Source organism: Thalassophryne amazonica, chromosome 18, assembly GCF_902500255.1.
Source record: "Thalassophryne amazonica chromosome 18, fThaAma1.1, whole genome shotgun sequence".
Taxonomy (NCBI): Eukaryota; Metazoa; Chordata; class Actinopteri; order Batrachoidiformes; family Batrachoididae; genus Thalassophryne; species Thalassophryne amazonica.
The window spans coordinates 52,008,137-52,026,333 of NC_047120.1; the positions used below are offsets into that span (position 1 = coordinate 52,008,137).

The window sequence follows — 18,197 nt, forward strand, 5'->3', positions numbered from 1 at the left end:
AGTATGAAGTAAGATTAAAATATATGTTTTTTTTTTTTTAACTTGGATAAGATAAGCATGTTGTGTACATTTTGCAACGTCAGCTATAGTCCACAATTATATATTTGCTGTCAGGTCATGTCTAGTTGTGGTCAAGGTTGGTGCTATGCTAAGTTGCATTCACAATACCACAACCGCTTTGTGTCCTAGATGGCAACCACACAGGTATAGACAACTGGTCCACCCCCAGATCTCTAAAATAACCATCTATCTGCTGCAGCTGGGTGATGTGGGCATCCTGGTATCAGAATCAGAATCAGAATCAGAATGCCTTTTATTGTCATTATACATTGGTACAACGAGATTAGGGCCATCCATTTGCAGTGTGATAAAATAGAATAAAAATAAAAATAGTGCAAAAAAAGAGATAAAAATTGTGCAAGAGTATGTATCAAAAACAAGATATAAAGAAAAATCCAACAATGTAAGGAAAAATATATATACAATTGACACTAGTGCAAGGTGCGGCTAGGATATAAATATATTGCACAGAAATGTATATTGTCCATGGGTGATTGGGTTATTGCACATGGTTAGGATTGCACGAGGAGGATCAGTGCATGCTAGAGTTCAATGTGGTTATGGCTTTGGGGAAGAAACTGTTTTTCAGTCTGTTTGTTTTTGTCCTTGTGAGCCTGTAGCGCCTCCCTGAGGGCATCAGGTCAAACAGGGCAGAGCCAGGGTGAAAGCAGTCTTTGGAGATCGCTTTGGCTCTGCTGAGGCAGCGGGAGGTGTAAATGTCCAACAGGGAGGGGAGAGGGCAGCCGATAATCTTCTGTGCTGCCTTAACAACCCTTTGCATTCTCTCCCTGTCAGCAGCGGTGGAGCTGCCAAACCATACTGTGATGCAGTATGTCAGCAGGCTCTCAATGGATGAGCGGTAGAAGGCCAGCAGCAGGTCAGTGTTGAGGTTGTACTTCCTAAGGACTCTCAGGAAGTGTAGCTGCTGCTGAGCCTTCTTGAGGATAGAGGAGATGTTGTTGGACCAGGAGATGCAGTCTGAGATGAGAACGCTGAGATACCTGAAGGTGTGGACCCTTTCCACACGCTCGCCATTGATGAGAAGGGGGGCAGGGTCAGTGCAGTGTTTCCTGAAGTCAATGATGATCTCTCTGGTCTTCCTAGTGCTCAGAGCAAGATTGTTCTCTGAGCACCAGGCTGCCAGCTGCCGGATCTCCTCTCTGTAGGCAGCCTCATCACCTCCGGAGATGAGACCGACCACTGTGGTATCGTCTGCAAACTTGACGATAAGGTTGTTCTTGTGGGCCGGTCTGCAGTCGTAGGTGTAGAGGCAGTAGAGGAGGGGGCTCAGCACGCAGCCCTGTGGAGAGCCGATGCTCAGCGTGCGGGTGGAGGAGAGGTGGGGGCTGAGTCTCACAATCTGGGAACGGTTGGAATGAAAGTCTTTAATACAGGCACATGTGAGAGGGTGGAAGCCGAGAGTGTCCAGTTTTGTGGTGAGTCTGTCCGGGATTATTGTGTTGAAGGCAGAACTATAATCCACAAAGAGCATTCGGCACAGCCCTATGTTCCTTCAAGTCTTACTTGGATAACAGGACCTTTTCTGTACATCTGGGGCCTTATTCATCTGGTTCACCTCCTCTGACCTGTGGAGTTCCCCAGGGTTCGTTCCTGAGCCCGGTAGTGTTCTCTTACAATTCAATATTGTCAACCACTGCTTTGCAGATGACCTCCAGAGTTATCTGCCCCTGAAATCAGGCAGCACAGCGATTTTGCTGGCTTGTCTGCAGGATGTGAAGAATTGGCTGGCTCAAAATTTTTTCAAACTGAATGAAAACAAAACCGAAGTTGTTGTGTTTGATCATCCTAATCAATCAATCAGTCAATCAATCAGTCAATCTATCTATCTATCTATCTATCTATCTATCTATCTATCTATCTATCTATCTATCTATCTATCTATCTATCTATCTATCTATCTATCTATCTATCTATCTATCTATCTATCTATCTATCTATCTATCTATCTATCTATCTATCTATCTGTCTGTCTGTCTGTCTGTCTGTCTATCCTTTTCCACAGGGAATTGACTTGCTTATGTTTTTCAGTGAAATGACAGGGAAATCCTGATTAACTACATTTAACTAAATTCAAGTCGATCCAATGAAAACAAAGCACTTCCCAAGTTCTTTTTTACATTAGCTGTGTTTCTGGCGTGCAATTGTGAGCATGTCAAAACTCGTCATTTTTTTTTTCCACTTTAAAGAAATGTATGATGGAACGTTTCTGTGTAGGCTCTCAGTTGTCCAGGTGGTTTCCATAGTAGAGAAGCTTGAATCTTCGACTGGACTGGGTTGCTTGACCAGACCAAAGAGACCAGATAGACAGGAGACGGAGAAAAGAAGAAGAGGAGTGTCTCTCCCTTATTTAGCAGGAGTAGGGGAAAAACTACAGAGGATTTTCAGACAGCACAAAATCCCAGTTTACTTTAAACCAGTCAACACCTTGAGACAGAAATTAGTTCACCCTAAGGACAGGATCCCTAGTTACAAACAGAGCAATGTAGTGTATCATATCAGATGTCAGGAAAACTGTAATGAACACTACATAGGTGAGACGAAGCAACTTTTACACAAGAGGCTATACCAGCACCGCAGAGAGGTCGCCAGTGGACCTCAGTCTGCAGTTCATCTCCACCTGAAAGACACTAACCACACGTTTGAGGACAAGGAAGTTAAAATCTTAGCCAGAGAGAAGAAATGGTTTGAGAGAGGTGTCAAGGAAGCATTCTTTGTAAAACAGTTGAAACCCAGCCTTAACCACGGAGCGGGTCTCAGACACGCTTTGTCCCCTGTTTACAATGTGGTACTCAGGTCAAAGCAGTTTCAGTCTTTTGTTCATGGTAATGAGTCATTCACGTCATCAGGAGAGAGTCGTTAAGGGAGCCATCAGGGGAGGCTTCCGTCCTGGCATTAGGAGAGTGCTAACTAGAGCACAATAGGTGCTAATTAGAGCTATTGTTTAGTCACTAGCCTATAGCAGTCAGCCTCTCGGTAGGTGGGGTCTGGTTAGGTTAAAGACAGAAGTCAGACTACCAGAGCAAGAATTATAGCTGAGGAAGCTTCTGTGATTTGAAGCGAAACGTCCTCACGTCAAGCAACCCAGTCCAGTAGAAGATTCAAGCTTCTCTAGTATGATGGAACATTGTTGTGTGTCTTTCTTGTCCATGTTCAGATGAGTCCTGGTTGTTAGCTATTAAAAATGTAAAATCACTGCCTTAGTGAAGGTTACTATGCATTTTGGTGCCTACTTCTTATTAGCATTAACATAGCTAAAGGGACTTAGAGCTTCCCTTCAGGCACCTCTTTAGATGTTAGGTATAGTATACTGTATATGTGGGACCGACAAACTCAGATACTCTGCCCAAGGCATGGCAGTTCTTACCTTTTACCATGGGATCACATTGGAGTTCACCTTTTACATCTGTTCTGGTTCTTGCTTCAGCCCTTGCTACTATTTGATCTTCTCTGTTGTGAAAGTGTAGTGACACGGACCCACAACAGGGGGCGCAAATGAACGGCCAATAGATGAGCCAAAAGGTAACAATTTAATGTTGTGAAATGTGCACAACGAACATACAGACAATCTCAGAATATAATTACAGTCAATCCACAAGGTGACGTGTGGGCAGGCTCGAGGATAGAAGACGTCTGTCCTGAGAAGAGCCGGAACCACACGATTTCCGCCTCCACAGAACCTGGTGAATACTGGAGCCGCCAAGTCCCGAATTCCCAGGTGATCACCGTCCCCGACTGTCGGATCTGGTACTGCTGGCGAGAACAAAGACAGTCAAGTGTGGGTGTGTGTACACCCAGTAACAACAGCGGTGGGAATGCCACCTCCACCTCTCACTCAATACGTGCTGCAGCGATCCCTGAGAGGAAAAAGAGTGCCGTCCTGCACAGCCTCCACAAACTTAGGACCGGTACTCCTGCAAACACTCACAATATACAGATATATTGTAAAACAAATGGCTGAGGATATTACCTCCAATGAAGTATGATATCTCGGCAATGAGGTGGAGATGACGTCTGGTCTTTATGGAGTGAGAGGACGTTGAGTAGATGGGTGACAGTTGTCAAGAGGTAATGAGTGACAGCTGTCACCCCTGGCTGCGTCCTTGGCGGCAGCGCCCTCTCGTGCCTGAAGCCCGCACTTCAGGCAGGGCGCCCTCTGATGGTGGGCCAGCAGTACCTCCTCTTCTGGCGGCCCACACACAACATTCTCCTGCTGCTTCTTCCTGCTGTTACACTCACATGGGATAACATCTATTAACGCTGCCCTTTTCTGCCTCTTGTGCTGTGTTCACAAAAAAAGACCGCTGATGTCCTGCTGGCCTTGTATACGAACAATTCTATTCTAGTATCCATGTGTCATAAACCTGAGGGCAGAAACTTTGTTATAGTCCATCCATGTGGTTTTGGAACCCTGGATGATTGCTCTATTGCAGGGGTCACAAGCCTTGCTCCTGGAGATCAACTATCATGTATCTTTTACATGTGTATCTGCTGCAACCATTGCTGTTCTAGAACAGGTTTGGGGATCTTTGAGACTGTTCCTGGAGATCACCTGCCCCGCATATTTGCCAACAACACCTCCTGCACCAGGAACAGGTTGGGCAGCCCTGAGGCTGAGCTCAGGCACATGGGTGATCAGTCCAACAGGCAACGGCCTTTCCGAGGGAACAGCAAAGGACTTATACAAAATACAAGCAGTTGGTCGGTGCACAGAACTCTATCATAACAGGTGATAAAATCCAGAAGTGGCAGGCAAAATTCAGCAAACATGGAATGGCAGCATAGGTAGAAAAACAATGAGAGGTTAAAACGTAATGAATCTGGTAATGAAGGAACGCTGTGACTGCAGTTCTAAAAACAAACAAACAATTAAAATTGTAGAGAAGTGTGACAATTGCAGAGACATGTGAAAGCAGACGGCCAGAAACAGGAAGAACAACTACACAGAGTGAATGAAGATTTGTCAAAGTAAAAAAACAAAGATGCACTTGGTGGTACAAGCACCAAACAGCACGGTGATTCGCATGATATTACTTAATGTATCCGATTGACTGGCCGCTTGAAAATTCAAGACAGTAGCCATCTTACAATATGGCTGCCAAAATGACATCAAAAATCCCTCTTTGCATTGAAATGCTCCTATTTGATCAATTCAAATATCGATGCCAAATTCCATTTTGTTATATTTTATTCACAATTAATGTTATTTATTATTTAATTAATTGGTATTTATTTTGCTTATGAGGCAAAATTGATTGAGGTTTATTGCATTTATTGTTAATGGTTTCCATCCAGATCATGTTTTGAAAATGTTCAACTCTTGAAACTACTGCATGTATGCCAATTAAAATGTGTTTAGTGTTGAAAATATTATGTTGTTATTTTTAATATGTGCAGACAACATTGCCAAATGGAATTGTATGCTACTAAGAGTGTCATATTGTTGTTGGAACATAAAAAAATTAAATCTGGAATGCCTGAAAACCTAGAATTTGACACCAAGATCACACAAATCAAATAAGCAATGGCATTTTTGTGAGGAAAAAAAAATGATTTTGGGGTCATTCTTGAAATTAGATGCCATCTTGGATTTCAGTAATGCTGTAAAAATAGTGACTGGAGGATTTCTATGCAACAAGTACATCTCAATACATCATTTTGGTGGAAATCTTGTCATCTTGGATTTCATGTGGCCAATTGACCAGATTGGGCAAGTACTACCTTGGGAATCATCGCGCCAAATTTGGTGCTTGTACCAGCATTTGCTTGATTTTGCATTTGCTCCCTTAAAACGGCTTCATGTCCAGTGGCGGCGCCAGGAACTTTTTGTTGGGGGGGCTGGGGTAAAGGTTGGAGGGGCTCCACAAAATGTCATCGAAATGAACAATATATAGTAAATTGCTTTATAAATACCAAGGTATATGATTTAGTCACCTGTGCTCCTCTAAAATGTGGCATCAATGCACACACACATCACTTAGAATGAATGCAAGTTCAGTAAAACTTGCACATAGGTATACAAACTGAACTAATTGAAAATGGTGCTCAAGGCAATGCATGGAATCAACCTTACACAAATTGTCTATATCAAAGATTTATTGCCAATTCACATTATTGGCAGAATTATTGGGGGGGCTGAGGGGGGGCTTGGCTCATTATTGGGGGGGCTTAAGCCCCCAAGCCCCCCTTGGCGTCGGCCACTGTTCATGTCTACTGATACCTTTTTCTGTAGATGCAATTGCAAACTGCATTTTGTGTCTCTTTGTTTGATGGAGTCCTGCTGGTCATAGCTAATAAAAAAAAAAAAAACCTTCTGTCTTCCCAGCATTTACATCCAGTCTGATCTCCTGTGCAGCACTCTCAAGACTATGCAAGCTCAATCGCTTCCCTAATCTTTCTTAGCTGGGTATCTACATGACCTCTGCTCGGACAATGTAAGTATTAATTCACTAAGACTGTCAACAGTTCAGTTTTCTCAAAAGGGACACAACTAACAAAAGTATAAGAACCTTTGTCACTTTAGCCATATGTGCATGTGTGTGTGTGTGAATCTGGTTATTCCTGCCAATACAGAAGCATAAACAAGGAAGTCAGATGTATTTTACAGTAAACGGCAGTATTAACTGTGCCAACTAACTCCCAGCCCAACCCAGCCCCACCCTGCCTCACCCCCCCAAAGAAAAAAACAGCACAAATGCCAATATACCTGCTCCAGTAGTGCTTCACAAAGATTTTCACACCAGAACATGATCAAGAACTCACAAAAGGAATATTCCAGTTAACACATCAACATGAACTGTTTCGTGGGAGTTGCAGAGAAAAGAAATTAAAAGGCTCAAATCTGACCAACGTGTTATTTCATGCCATAATAACCTAAGCGACACAGCTTCCATCACCGCTATAACTTTCTTACCATCTCCATATAAAACCTCTATTTATTATAGTTTTCTTGCACTACGTTTTTCCTAAACCCTCTGCTGAGGCACTACAGTTGTAAATTCAACAAACTGCAAGTTGTACGCTCAGCATCAGTAGGTGTAGTGACCCAGCCAAACAAATGTGAAGGGGGAGTGGTCAAACATAATATAAATCATCATCATCCCGTCCTATTCTGAGAGGAAAAAGCTGATGTCAATATGGCACGTTGGACTTTGTCGGCATTCTTCATCTGCAACATCCTCATCTGGCTTGGTAAAATTTTACGCTCTACCTTTAACAGTGCTTCAAATTTTTTTTTTACATGGAATATATATATATATATATATATATATATATATATATATATATATATATATATATATGAGAGGCGATTGAAAAGATTTGAGCCTGACCCAGAAAAAAAAAAAAAAAAAAAAAAAAAAAAAAAATATATATATATATATATATATAGTTGCATTTCACAAACTGGGCCTAAAAACATGGTCAAAAATGGTAATTTTTTTCAAAATTCATTATGTAAAGTATACACATTTATTCCTTTCAAATGCAACCTTCTGGATTTAACTATCCCATTTATTTTTAGAGAAAAAAGCCAATTTATATGACATAAATAAATGGAAAATGCACTGGCATTCAAAAAGTTTTGTCGATTTTCTTGGAATCAACCTTATTTGCAACAAATAGCATTATTCAGTCAATTTTCATGCAAAATCTATGGAACTGGTGTCAAAATGTTCTTAACCTGTTGTTTGAATTATTGAATTAATTACTGAATCACCACCGCCACCGCCGCAGAGTCCACCCCTGACAAAATTATTTAAACACACCAGAATTTCTTTAATTTATGTCCAAATGTTATGAAACACATATCACTGGAAAGAGAACATCCTAAGCTTTAAAATGATTCCAAGATTGTGTTGATAGGTCTTCTCGTCTCCAAGAAATTACATCTGATGGTCATAAAAATTAACCAGAGGTGTTACGGTTTGCGCTACAGAGAGTCTAAGGAGGACCCCAGGATGTGAGGGAGCCAGCACACAAGGGGTTAAGTTAAAAAAAATATGCGCGCTTTAATTTTCCAAGTGGTAGTGTTAATACAATTGTGACAAATAATCCCAAGTGACATTAATACAAAAATACTACAAACAGACAAATAAGGTGGTAACAAAAAACACTATCCAACACTACTGCGGGGTAAAGACACTTACAGGTAATCAGGAAATATGACAGGAACAAGGAACTGAATGTAATCAAGATAAAAACTTTTTTTTGGCATATTAGTGGCACCTGAGTATATGTCGCAGGGCTTCCCAAACTAGCTTAAAAAATTATAAAAATTATTATTATTATTATTAAAATTTAAATTATTATTATTATTATTTTTAAAGAAAAAAAGCAAGTTGTAGCATGTGTAATTACAGATCTAACAACTGTACATTTTTATTGCTCTCTTTCCTACAGAGATCAATGGACAGGGTAAGTGTGATCACTTTTACACATTTCATCAAAATTATTTTCTGTTATGTATCTGTTCAACTATTTTAAAAGAAAAAATAATGGTCTTTTGTTTTACAGTTTCATTTTTGTTTTTACATTTACAGTCAATAGCCACAATAAATAATTGAATGCTGCTGATAGAATGCAGGAAAACAATTTGAGATTGTGCGGTGAAACTACAGCTCATTACGTTTCATCAAGTCTCAATGGCTCTTCTTGTTTATGCACTTGACAAAAATGTGCATAGGATTATTTGATGGAAAGCTGTTGCTTTATTCATTCAGTACATGAACCTACGCGTACACTCACAGAAATATTTAACCCTTACTTTTAAGATTTATGTAATTTTATGCCATTTATCTTGTATAGGTAACATAATTATTATGCAATTCAAACAATATACTTTATGTATTTTAAATAAATACTGTCATTATTATTGGTTTAGAGTAATTATATTTTATTAATACTAAATACATAAAGCTGAGGATTATGCATTTCAAATAAATAGGATTTATTACAGTAATGAATATGCATCATGTAAGGTTGATTTGGTAGGTTTGTATTAAAATTATCTAAAAAAAGTAAATGGGAATTTGTCATGTAATAAAATTACATAAATCTTAAAAGGTAGGGTTAAATATTTCTGTGAGTGTATAAAGTACATTACTCTACTTAGACTATAACGCAATTACAGATTTAATATTTCATTTTTTTTTCTCTGCAGGGTTCAGTAATCAGGGTAAGTCCACTCACTTACATCTTTCATCACAAGTGTTTCACGCCCATGAAAAAGAAAAATATGATTGCTATTTAAACCGGCATGACATAATCTTGTGGTCAGGTTTCAGATTGCAATCAGATCACTCTGGAAAATTCATATGTTTACATTAATTTAGGGGATCTAAATAAATTTAGTACTCTCATTCCATATTTTGTTAGATACGAGGGGTGACTGAGAAGTTTTGAGCCGGACCCAGAAAAACTAGGGCATGGTTCTCCATCTTTTGGATTCTGAGAAACCAACATTTCTCAAGAATGTGTGAAATGTTGACATACTGGGTGTAATGTTGGGAAATGTTGGTTTCTCAGAATGCGAAAGATCATTCAATAACTTCAGCTTTGCGTACAGCACTGAGCCTCTGTGAAAGCTAAACACAATAGCAAAACTGGCTAGCTTGCTAACCCTGCAATAAGAAAGAGTTTATAATCAACTGAACAGTGTGCAACAGTGTAACATCAAGTATCATGTGTCTATATTCACAACTACAGCTTTTGGCAAAATGCTGCTGTACCTACATTAATTCTACAGCACCCGTATTAAGAGTAAATGTCCACAAGGTGGAGATATTGCTCCATTTGAAGAATCTTGAACACAAAACCAACCTGTTGCTTATATGTAGTAGTAGAAGCTGCTCTAGTTTACATTACATCAGTCTCTGTTTCAGTTTCATGCAAGCAAGCACATGAGTGGATGCTTGGAAAGCAAAGGGTAAAGTTTGGTTATTGGTTTGGTTGCAATTTGAAGGATTCATCAAAAATTCCACCATGGCTTATTTTTTAATCATTTAACTTAGATTTTTACTTTATTTTCCTACTATTCTTCATTTGTGATATCTGGTCATTTTTACTCCACAGCTTCAAAAATCACAACTTATTTTTCTCTTCATTCAGTACACTTTTTAGCCTGTTACTTGTTTCCCTACCATGTCCTGACAGATTATTTAACGTTTTAGTATATACATGTAATTAGACAGCTGGCTTTCCGTTAAAACAATCTATTTTGTAGCTTCTTGCATTCACTTCAGGGTAGTGAACATATGTGAAACTGAATTGTTTCATGTAACTGCTTGGAGACACCACGGGAGTAAATCCACAAATCTTTTGACAGAGAAAACGTTCATTAAGATTTATGATTTGATCAGTTCTGACACACTGCAATCCAGCTGTTTGGAGAAACTGTGAATGCACTCATTGTCCTTTAGAAAATATCACACTAAGTATTGTGTGAAAAGTTAAACATGATAGAGAGATGGCTATTATATTTAATGTATACAGTAGATTCTATGGTGACATAAACATCTTTTCTGTATCAGGAAATTTATGATATCATAGCCCATTCAAAAAAATTGCCATGAAAAATTAGTTACCTGGGGGTGCTCATGGCTCAGGGTTTAAGGTACATAACACATGCTGCAGAATGTGGTTTGCAGTGTCTCCAGGTGTGAGTGCCTGCCTGGGTAACCTTTGCTGTATGTCTGTTCACATCACTGTTTCCTGTCTCTGTGCCAAAGGCTGAAAATCACCCCCCCCCCCAAAAAAAAATATTGTGAAAAAAGAGAAATGGGTTAACTGAAATACCATTGGTAGTAATGTATTCATGTATTGTCTGTGTTCTGTCAGAGTGTGGTGTTGCGCCTTTGAATGCAAGAATAGTGGGCGGTGAAGATGCTAATCCTGGATCATGGCCCTGGCAAGTTAGCTTCCAGCTATACGTGCCTTCTCTTTTCAGAATTCACATTTGTGGAGGGACACTTATCAGCAACCACTGGGTGCTTATTTCAGCCCACTGCATTTTGACGTAAGAACTCATACTCATTTAACACAAATCATACAATACAACCTACAAATATGTTGCAGGAGACTGAAATCTCTATGAATGGCATGTTTTAATTTATTTCTGTCCATTTCATGTCCAGAACAAGCACTACACCTTGGATTATCTTCATGGGTACACAGTCTCTGGCTAACACTAGTGTGCATGAGCAGAACCGCACCATCTCCCAGATCATTGTTCATCCCAACTACAACCCCACAATGCTTAACAATGATATTGCCTTGTTGGAGCTCAGTAGCCCTGTCAACTTCACCAACTACATCAGGCCCATCTGTCTAGCAAGTAATGCAAGCGAGTTCCACACCAACACCAGCTGCTGGGTCGTTGGCTGGGGCGACATCAATACATCTAGTGAGTGTTTATTACTTCTGATAGGGAGGTTATGTTTTTGTTGCGCTTTGGCTGTCTGTTTGTTGGTCAACAGGATGTTTCAAAAGAACATGAATGGATTTCAATCAAAGTTGGTAGCGAGGTAATCTTGGCTCATGGACAAAGAAGAAGAAGAGCAATGTAGGTCCTGAGACCCACTGGTGCCGGAGCTTATGTGTGAATTCCATGGTGTGAAGCAAATGAGAGTGTATGACTCCCCATTGATGGGACACCAGTCCATCACGTTACTCTCCCAGTCAAATCTGTACCCATTTACAGCTGGGGAAAAAGGCCAATGCAGATAGTATGACCAGGAATCAAATCGGTTTATTTGGTACTTGTTGCCGGCACATCATCCTGTCTTTTTCACAGTCCTTATTGCTGAAAACATTTTTTTGTTGGTATGTTTCACTGTCAGGATTACAGTTTCGTGGAGCTGGGGTGTGCCGGTGTGCCCCCCCCCCCCCCCCCCCCAAATTCATGGGAAAAAGAAAGAGTAACAAATCACTGACAACTCAGACATGTAACCATCTGTAGCCTAAAATACAATTCAATTGTGGAGGCACCATTCGAATTTCTTTTTCAACTATATGAAAATTCAGTAAGGTATATCTTATATATTATATTCCAATTCTAAGGTGGAACTATGCCAGCATACAAAGGTATATCTAAATATCTACAAAGGAAGAGTAAAATAGGAGAATAGAAAAGAGTAGAGTAGAGCCACTTAGGTGCCTGGTCTTGAGAACCAGGGATGGTAGGTTAAAAAGCTTTTTTATCCCACGGGAACTCTCCCTACCCACCCAAGCAGCTCAAGAAAAAGGTATATATAATATACCTTTTTCTATAATATACCTTTTAATATAATATAAGTAATAAGACATAAGAAGGATAAGACATCACAGGAGAAGATTGTTATCAAACACAAAGGAACCAACTATTTTGTAAGCTACGATGAACGTTGCTAAGGCCGGCTAGATAAGCTAACATTAGCTGTTAGGTATAGCTAATTGTACCCCACTCCTCCAATATTTACTTAAATATAATAATAATAAAAGGGGGGAACAAGAAAAAGTAAAGCGTGTAGAAATGTATACTCAACAAAAATATAAACGCAACACTTTTGGTTTTGCTCCCATTTTGTATGAGATGAACTCAAAGATCTAAAACTTTTTCCACATACACAATATCACCATTTCTCTCAAATATTGTTCACAAACCAGTCTGAATCTGTGATAGTGAGCACTTCTCCTTTGTTGAGATAATCCATCCCACCTCACAGGTGTGCCATATCAAGATGCTGATTAGACACCATGATTAGTGCACAGGTGTGCCTTAGACTGCCCACAATAAAAGGCCACTCTGAAAGGTGCAGTTTTGTTTTATTGGGGGGGATACCAGTCAGTATCTGGTGTGACCACCATTTGCCTCATGCAGTGCAACACATCTCCTTCGCATCATCCGTGAAGAGAACACCTCTCCAACGTGCCAAACGGCAGCAAATGTGAGCATTTGGCCACTCATATCGGTTACAACGACGAACTGGAGTCAGGTCGAGACCCCGATGAGGACGACGAGCATGCAGATGAGCTTCCCTGAGACAGTTTCTGACAGTTTGTGCAGAAATTCTTTGGTTATGCAAACCGATTGTTCCAGTAGCTGTCCGAGTGGATGGTCTCAGATGATCTTGGAGGTGAACATGCTGGATGTGGAGGTCCTGGGCTGGTGTAGTTACACGTGGTCTGCGGTTGTGAGGCTGGTTGGATGTACTGCCAAATTCTCTGAAACGCCTTTGGAGACGGCTTATGGTAGAGAAATGAACATTCAATACACGAGCAACAGTTCTGGTTGACATTCCTGCTGTCAGCATGCCAATTGCACGCTCCCTCAAATCTTGCAACATCTGTGGCATTGTGCTGTGTGATAAAACTGCACCTTTCAGAGTGGCCTTTTATTGTGGGCAGTCTAAGGCACACCTCTGCACTAATCATGGTGTCTAATCAGCATCTTGATATGGCACACCTGTGAGGTGGGATGGATTATCTCAACAAAGGAGAAGTGCTCACTATCACAGATTCAGACTGGTTTGTGAACAATATTTGAGAGAAATGGTGATATTGTGTATGTGGAAAAAGTTTTAGATCTTTGAGTTCATCTCATACAAAATGGGAGCAAAACCAAAAGTGTTGCGTTTATATTTTTGTTGAGTGTAATTATGTATATATATATATATATATATATATATATATATATATATATATATATATATATATATATATATATTAAAAATGTAATATTCTTTATGGTGTCAGCCACCTGTGACCCATACAAGAGTGATACCTACAGACAAGGGGGTGGGGGACATTATGCTTGTCATTTGTATGAAACAAATCCACACCATTTGATTAAATAAAGCTGTGTAATTAACTAATTAACATTTTCTCTTCTACAGTATCCTTGCCATGGCCTTTTCCACTTCAAGAGGTTCAGGTTCCTATAGTTGGAAACAATCAGTGCATTTGCAGCTATGCTCCGGTGACCAATGCAAACATTACTGACAACATAATCTGTGCAGGACAACTGGGTAAAGGAGTGTGTCAGGTGAATATGAGAAACATTATTTGAATTTTATTTGGACTATAAGATGTTTATTTATTAACATAAAAAACTGGTCTGGCGTTTTGTCCATCATCACATACAAATATGAAAAAATAAACACACACCCTCACACACACAGCAGCCACCATGCATCTCACACTCGCAGTGTTCAAGTCACTAATGTGGGTGACGAGATGAAAAGATGCTGTACAACCATTATGAGATGTTTCTGCTGTGCAACCAATTCACAGAATTCCACATCAGACAGGGCTTGTCAATTCCAATGTACACTATTTTTAATCTCACATACACACCAACATTTAGACACAATTTTCATCTTTGTGTTTCAAAGATAATTCTGTGAAATGCCCTTTTTTTAGGGGAGACTGGAGGTGTTTGCAACATATTCTGCTTTATTATCTGAAACTAACAAATTTAATACAAAAGGGGAGGGGGAGCTTATCACAAAATACCCACACATCATGTAAAAGACACATCATGTATTTAAAAAAAACAAAAAAAACATTTTTATTTTCTAAATGTAAAAAATACATTTTTTGTCTCGAAGCCTTTGTGGCATCTCAAGTTTGTTTGTTTGTACTGTAGAATGAATGAATGAATGGGTGATGATGAGGCAGTACTGGTGCCGTAATGTTCAACCTGAATATATATATATATATATATATATATATATATATATATATATATATATATATATATATATATATATATATATATATATATATATATATATATATATATATAGTAGTGTTCAGAATAATAGTAGTGCTATGTGACTAAAATGATTAATCCAGGTTTTGAGTATATTTCTTATTGTTACATGGGAAACAAGGTACCAGCAGATTCAGTAGATTCTCACAAATCCAACAAGACCAAGCATTCATGATATGCACACTCTTAAGGCTATGAAATTGGGCTATTAGTAAAAACAAATTTAGAAAAGGGGGTGTTCACAATAATAGTAGCATCTGCTGTTGATGCTACAAACTCAAAACTATTATGTTCAAACTGCTTTTTTAGCAATCCTGTGAATCACTAAACTAGTATTTAGTTGTATAACCACAGTTTTTCACGATTTCTTCACATCGGCGAGGCATTCATTTTGTTGGTTTGGAACCAAGATTTTGCTCGTTTACTAGTGTGCTTGGGGTCATTGTCTTGTTGAAACACCCATTTCAAGGGCATGTCCTCTTCAGCATAAGCCAACATGACCTCTTCAAGTATTTTGACATATCCAAACTGATCCATGATACCTGGTATGCGATATATAGGCCCAACAACATAGTAGGAGAAACATGCCCATATCATGATGCTTGCACCACCATGCTTCACTGTCTTCACTGTGAACTGTGGCTTGAATTCAGAGTTTGGGGGTCGTCTCACAAACTGTCTGCAGCCCTTGGACCCAAAAAGAACAGTTTTACTCTCATCAGTCCACAAAATATTCCTCCATTTCTCTTTAGGCCAGTTGATGTGTTCTTTGGCAAATTGTAACCTCTTCTGCACGTCTTTTATTTAACAGAGGGACTTTGCAGGGGATTCTTGCAAATAAATTAGCTTCACACAGGTGTCTTCTAACTGTCACAGCACTTACAGGTAACTCCAGACTGTCTTTGATCATCCTGGAGCTGATCAGTGGGTGAGCCTTTGCCATACTGATTATTCTTCTATCCATTTTGATGGTTGTTTTCCGTTTTCTTCCACATGTCTCTGGTTTTTTTTGTCCATTTTAAAGCACTGGAGATCATTGTAGATGAATGATAATTTTTTGCACCTGCGTATAGGTTTTCCCCTCTCCAATCAACTTTTTAATCAAACTACGCTGTTCTTCTGAACAGTGTCTTGAACGTCCCATTTTCATCAGGCTTTCAAAGAGAAAAGCATGTTCAACAGGACCTGGCTTCATCCTTACATAAGGGACACCTGATTCACACCTGTTTGTTCCACAAAACTGACAAAATCACTGGTCGAAAGCTTGGCTATTAAATGTACAAAAGGATTTAAGTGTGCAGACATTTTTCTTTCACAGTTTTCGTTTATGTTTGGCACCTTTTAATCGTGAGTGCAGTGTATTTGTTTATATGCAGAATAGCCTTAAGAGTGTGCATATCATGAATGCTTGGTCTTGTTGGATTTGTGAGAATCTACTGAATCTACTGGTACCTTGTTTCCCATGTAACAATAAGAAATATACTCAAACCTGTCTTTTTAGTCACATAGCACTACTATTATTCTGAACACTACTATATATATATATATATATATATATATATATATATATATATATATATATATATATATATATATATATATATACACACACACACAAGAAACAACAATGCAACATCACTCAGTTGTGCTTTTCTATATCCCTATGCAGGGGGATGGAGGTGGAGCTCTGCAGTGCAAACAAGGCTCAATTTGGATCGAAGCGGGCGTTATCAGTTTTGCGGTACCCTGTGCGCTGGGGATCCCCGATGGTTTTACTCGTGTGTCTAATTTTCAGTCCTGGATCATATCACAAGTGGGAGAAGGGAACGCTATCTTCAAGACATTTGTCTCCAATGGTACGGATCCAGATAACAGCTTTGTTTGTCCCAAACCTCCAAATGCAACTGCACTGCCAACTGTGACGCTGACAACAATGGTAAATACTACAACAATGGTAAACGCTACAACCATGGTAAATGCTACACCATTGGTAAATGCTACACCAATGTTAAATGCTACACCAATGGTAAATGCTACACCAATGTTAAATGCGACACCAATGTTAAATGCGACACCAATGTTAAATGTGACACCAATGTTAAATGCTACACCAATGTTAAATGTGACACCAATGTTAAATGCTACACCAATGTTAAATGCTACAACAATGGCAAATGCTACAACAATGGTAAATGCTACATCTGCACCCAACACCACCGCCTCTGCTACTGCAGCTACATTTTCAGTGTTTGCCATCACCATGACAATTTTTCTGCCATACCTTTAGGTTTACAGTAAATTTAGCACAGCAAACATTGAAAAACCTGCATTAAAACTTGGGCCACATTATTGTTGCAAAAAAGCATATATTTTTAAAATACATTACTTGTTAATCAAAATTATTTGACAAAATTACAGATTTTACATTGGATCCTATTTTCGCCGAAGCACAATAATGAGTCCTTGCAGTGAAACTACAAGTTTGGATTTTTGTGGCACTGAAATGTCTGAAATGCTGTATTTTTTACATCAGCACGAACCACAGAATTCACAGCTGGGAGGACACATGCAAACATGAGAGTTTCATCATGTGGTTCAACAAAGTAATACTCCATCTCTTCAGACACAATCTTCATTACAACCCTCCCCACCTACCCACAAAAAACCCAAACAAACAAATAAACCAGAAAGATCGCCTTAGCCAAACACTGACAAAATTAAATTCATAATAAATAAATAAATACATAAAAATAAAACTCTATCCCATCCCAGTCACTCAAAATGTATTTTTGCTGCAAAAATAAGTTTTGTACAGAACAGTAATGCATTCACTTGAGAAAAAAAACTTCTTCTGAATTACCAACTTAGTTACCTCATTAATTGAGAAAAATTGGTGTATTTATGAACTATTATTAACTGCTTTTCTGAATTAATGAGGTAACCATGTAAGTCATTATCAGTGTTGTCATAGTTACTTTGAAAAGATACTTCATTAGTTACATTGTACAGTTACTTTATTAGTAGCTGCGGACAACTTGTCAGCAGCTACTGAATGTTACTAATAAAGTAACTAGTAATGTAACTTAGTTATTTTTAAGATTGAGTACTCAGAAAAGTAACTATTGTTACTTTTCTGATTAGTTACAATGCTGATTACTCAATTTTAACAGCAACCAATTTAGATTATTAGTTACATTCGGCAGCTGCTAATAAAGTAACTGTATAAAGCTGATAATGAAGTAACTGTATAAAGTAACTAATAAAGTAATTTTTCAAAGCAACTGTGGCAATACTGGTCATTATTCAAGGAAAGTAAGTAATTCTGTTTTTTTTTGTTTTCAAGTGAATGCATTATGCTTCTGTGCTTAAA

At 38.8% G+C, this 18,197-nt stretch overlaps 1 protein-coding gene across 1 annotated transcript in view; it reads left to right on the top strand.

The window, feature by feature from the left end:
* Positions 1-7,201: 7,201 nt before the first annotated feature.
* Positions 7,202-18,197, top strand: part of LOC117531399 (mast cell tryptase-like) — a 12,632-nt gene continuing 1,636 nt past the window's right edge. Inside the window, exons 1-7 of the mRNA XM_034194493.1 lie at positions 7,202-7,269; positions 8,479-8,493; positions 9,239-9,253; positions 10,915-11,092; positions 11,211-11,479; positions 13,950-14,098; positions 16,497-18,197. The exon at positions 16,497-18,197 is cut by the window's right edge and continues 1,636 nt beyond it. Coding sequence (XP_034050384.1) covers positions 7,215-7,269; positions 8,479-8,493; positions 9,239-9,253; positions 10,915-11,092; positions 11,211-11,479; positions 13,950-14,098; positions 16,497-17,114 — 1,299 coding nt within the window. The 5' untranslated portion in view covers positions 7,202-7,214 and the 3' untranslated portion in view covers positions 17,115-18,197. The remainder of the gene's footprint in view (positions 7,270-8,478; positions 8,494-9,238; positions 9,254-10,914; positions 11,093-11,210; positions 11,480-13,949; positions 14,099-16,496) is intronic.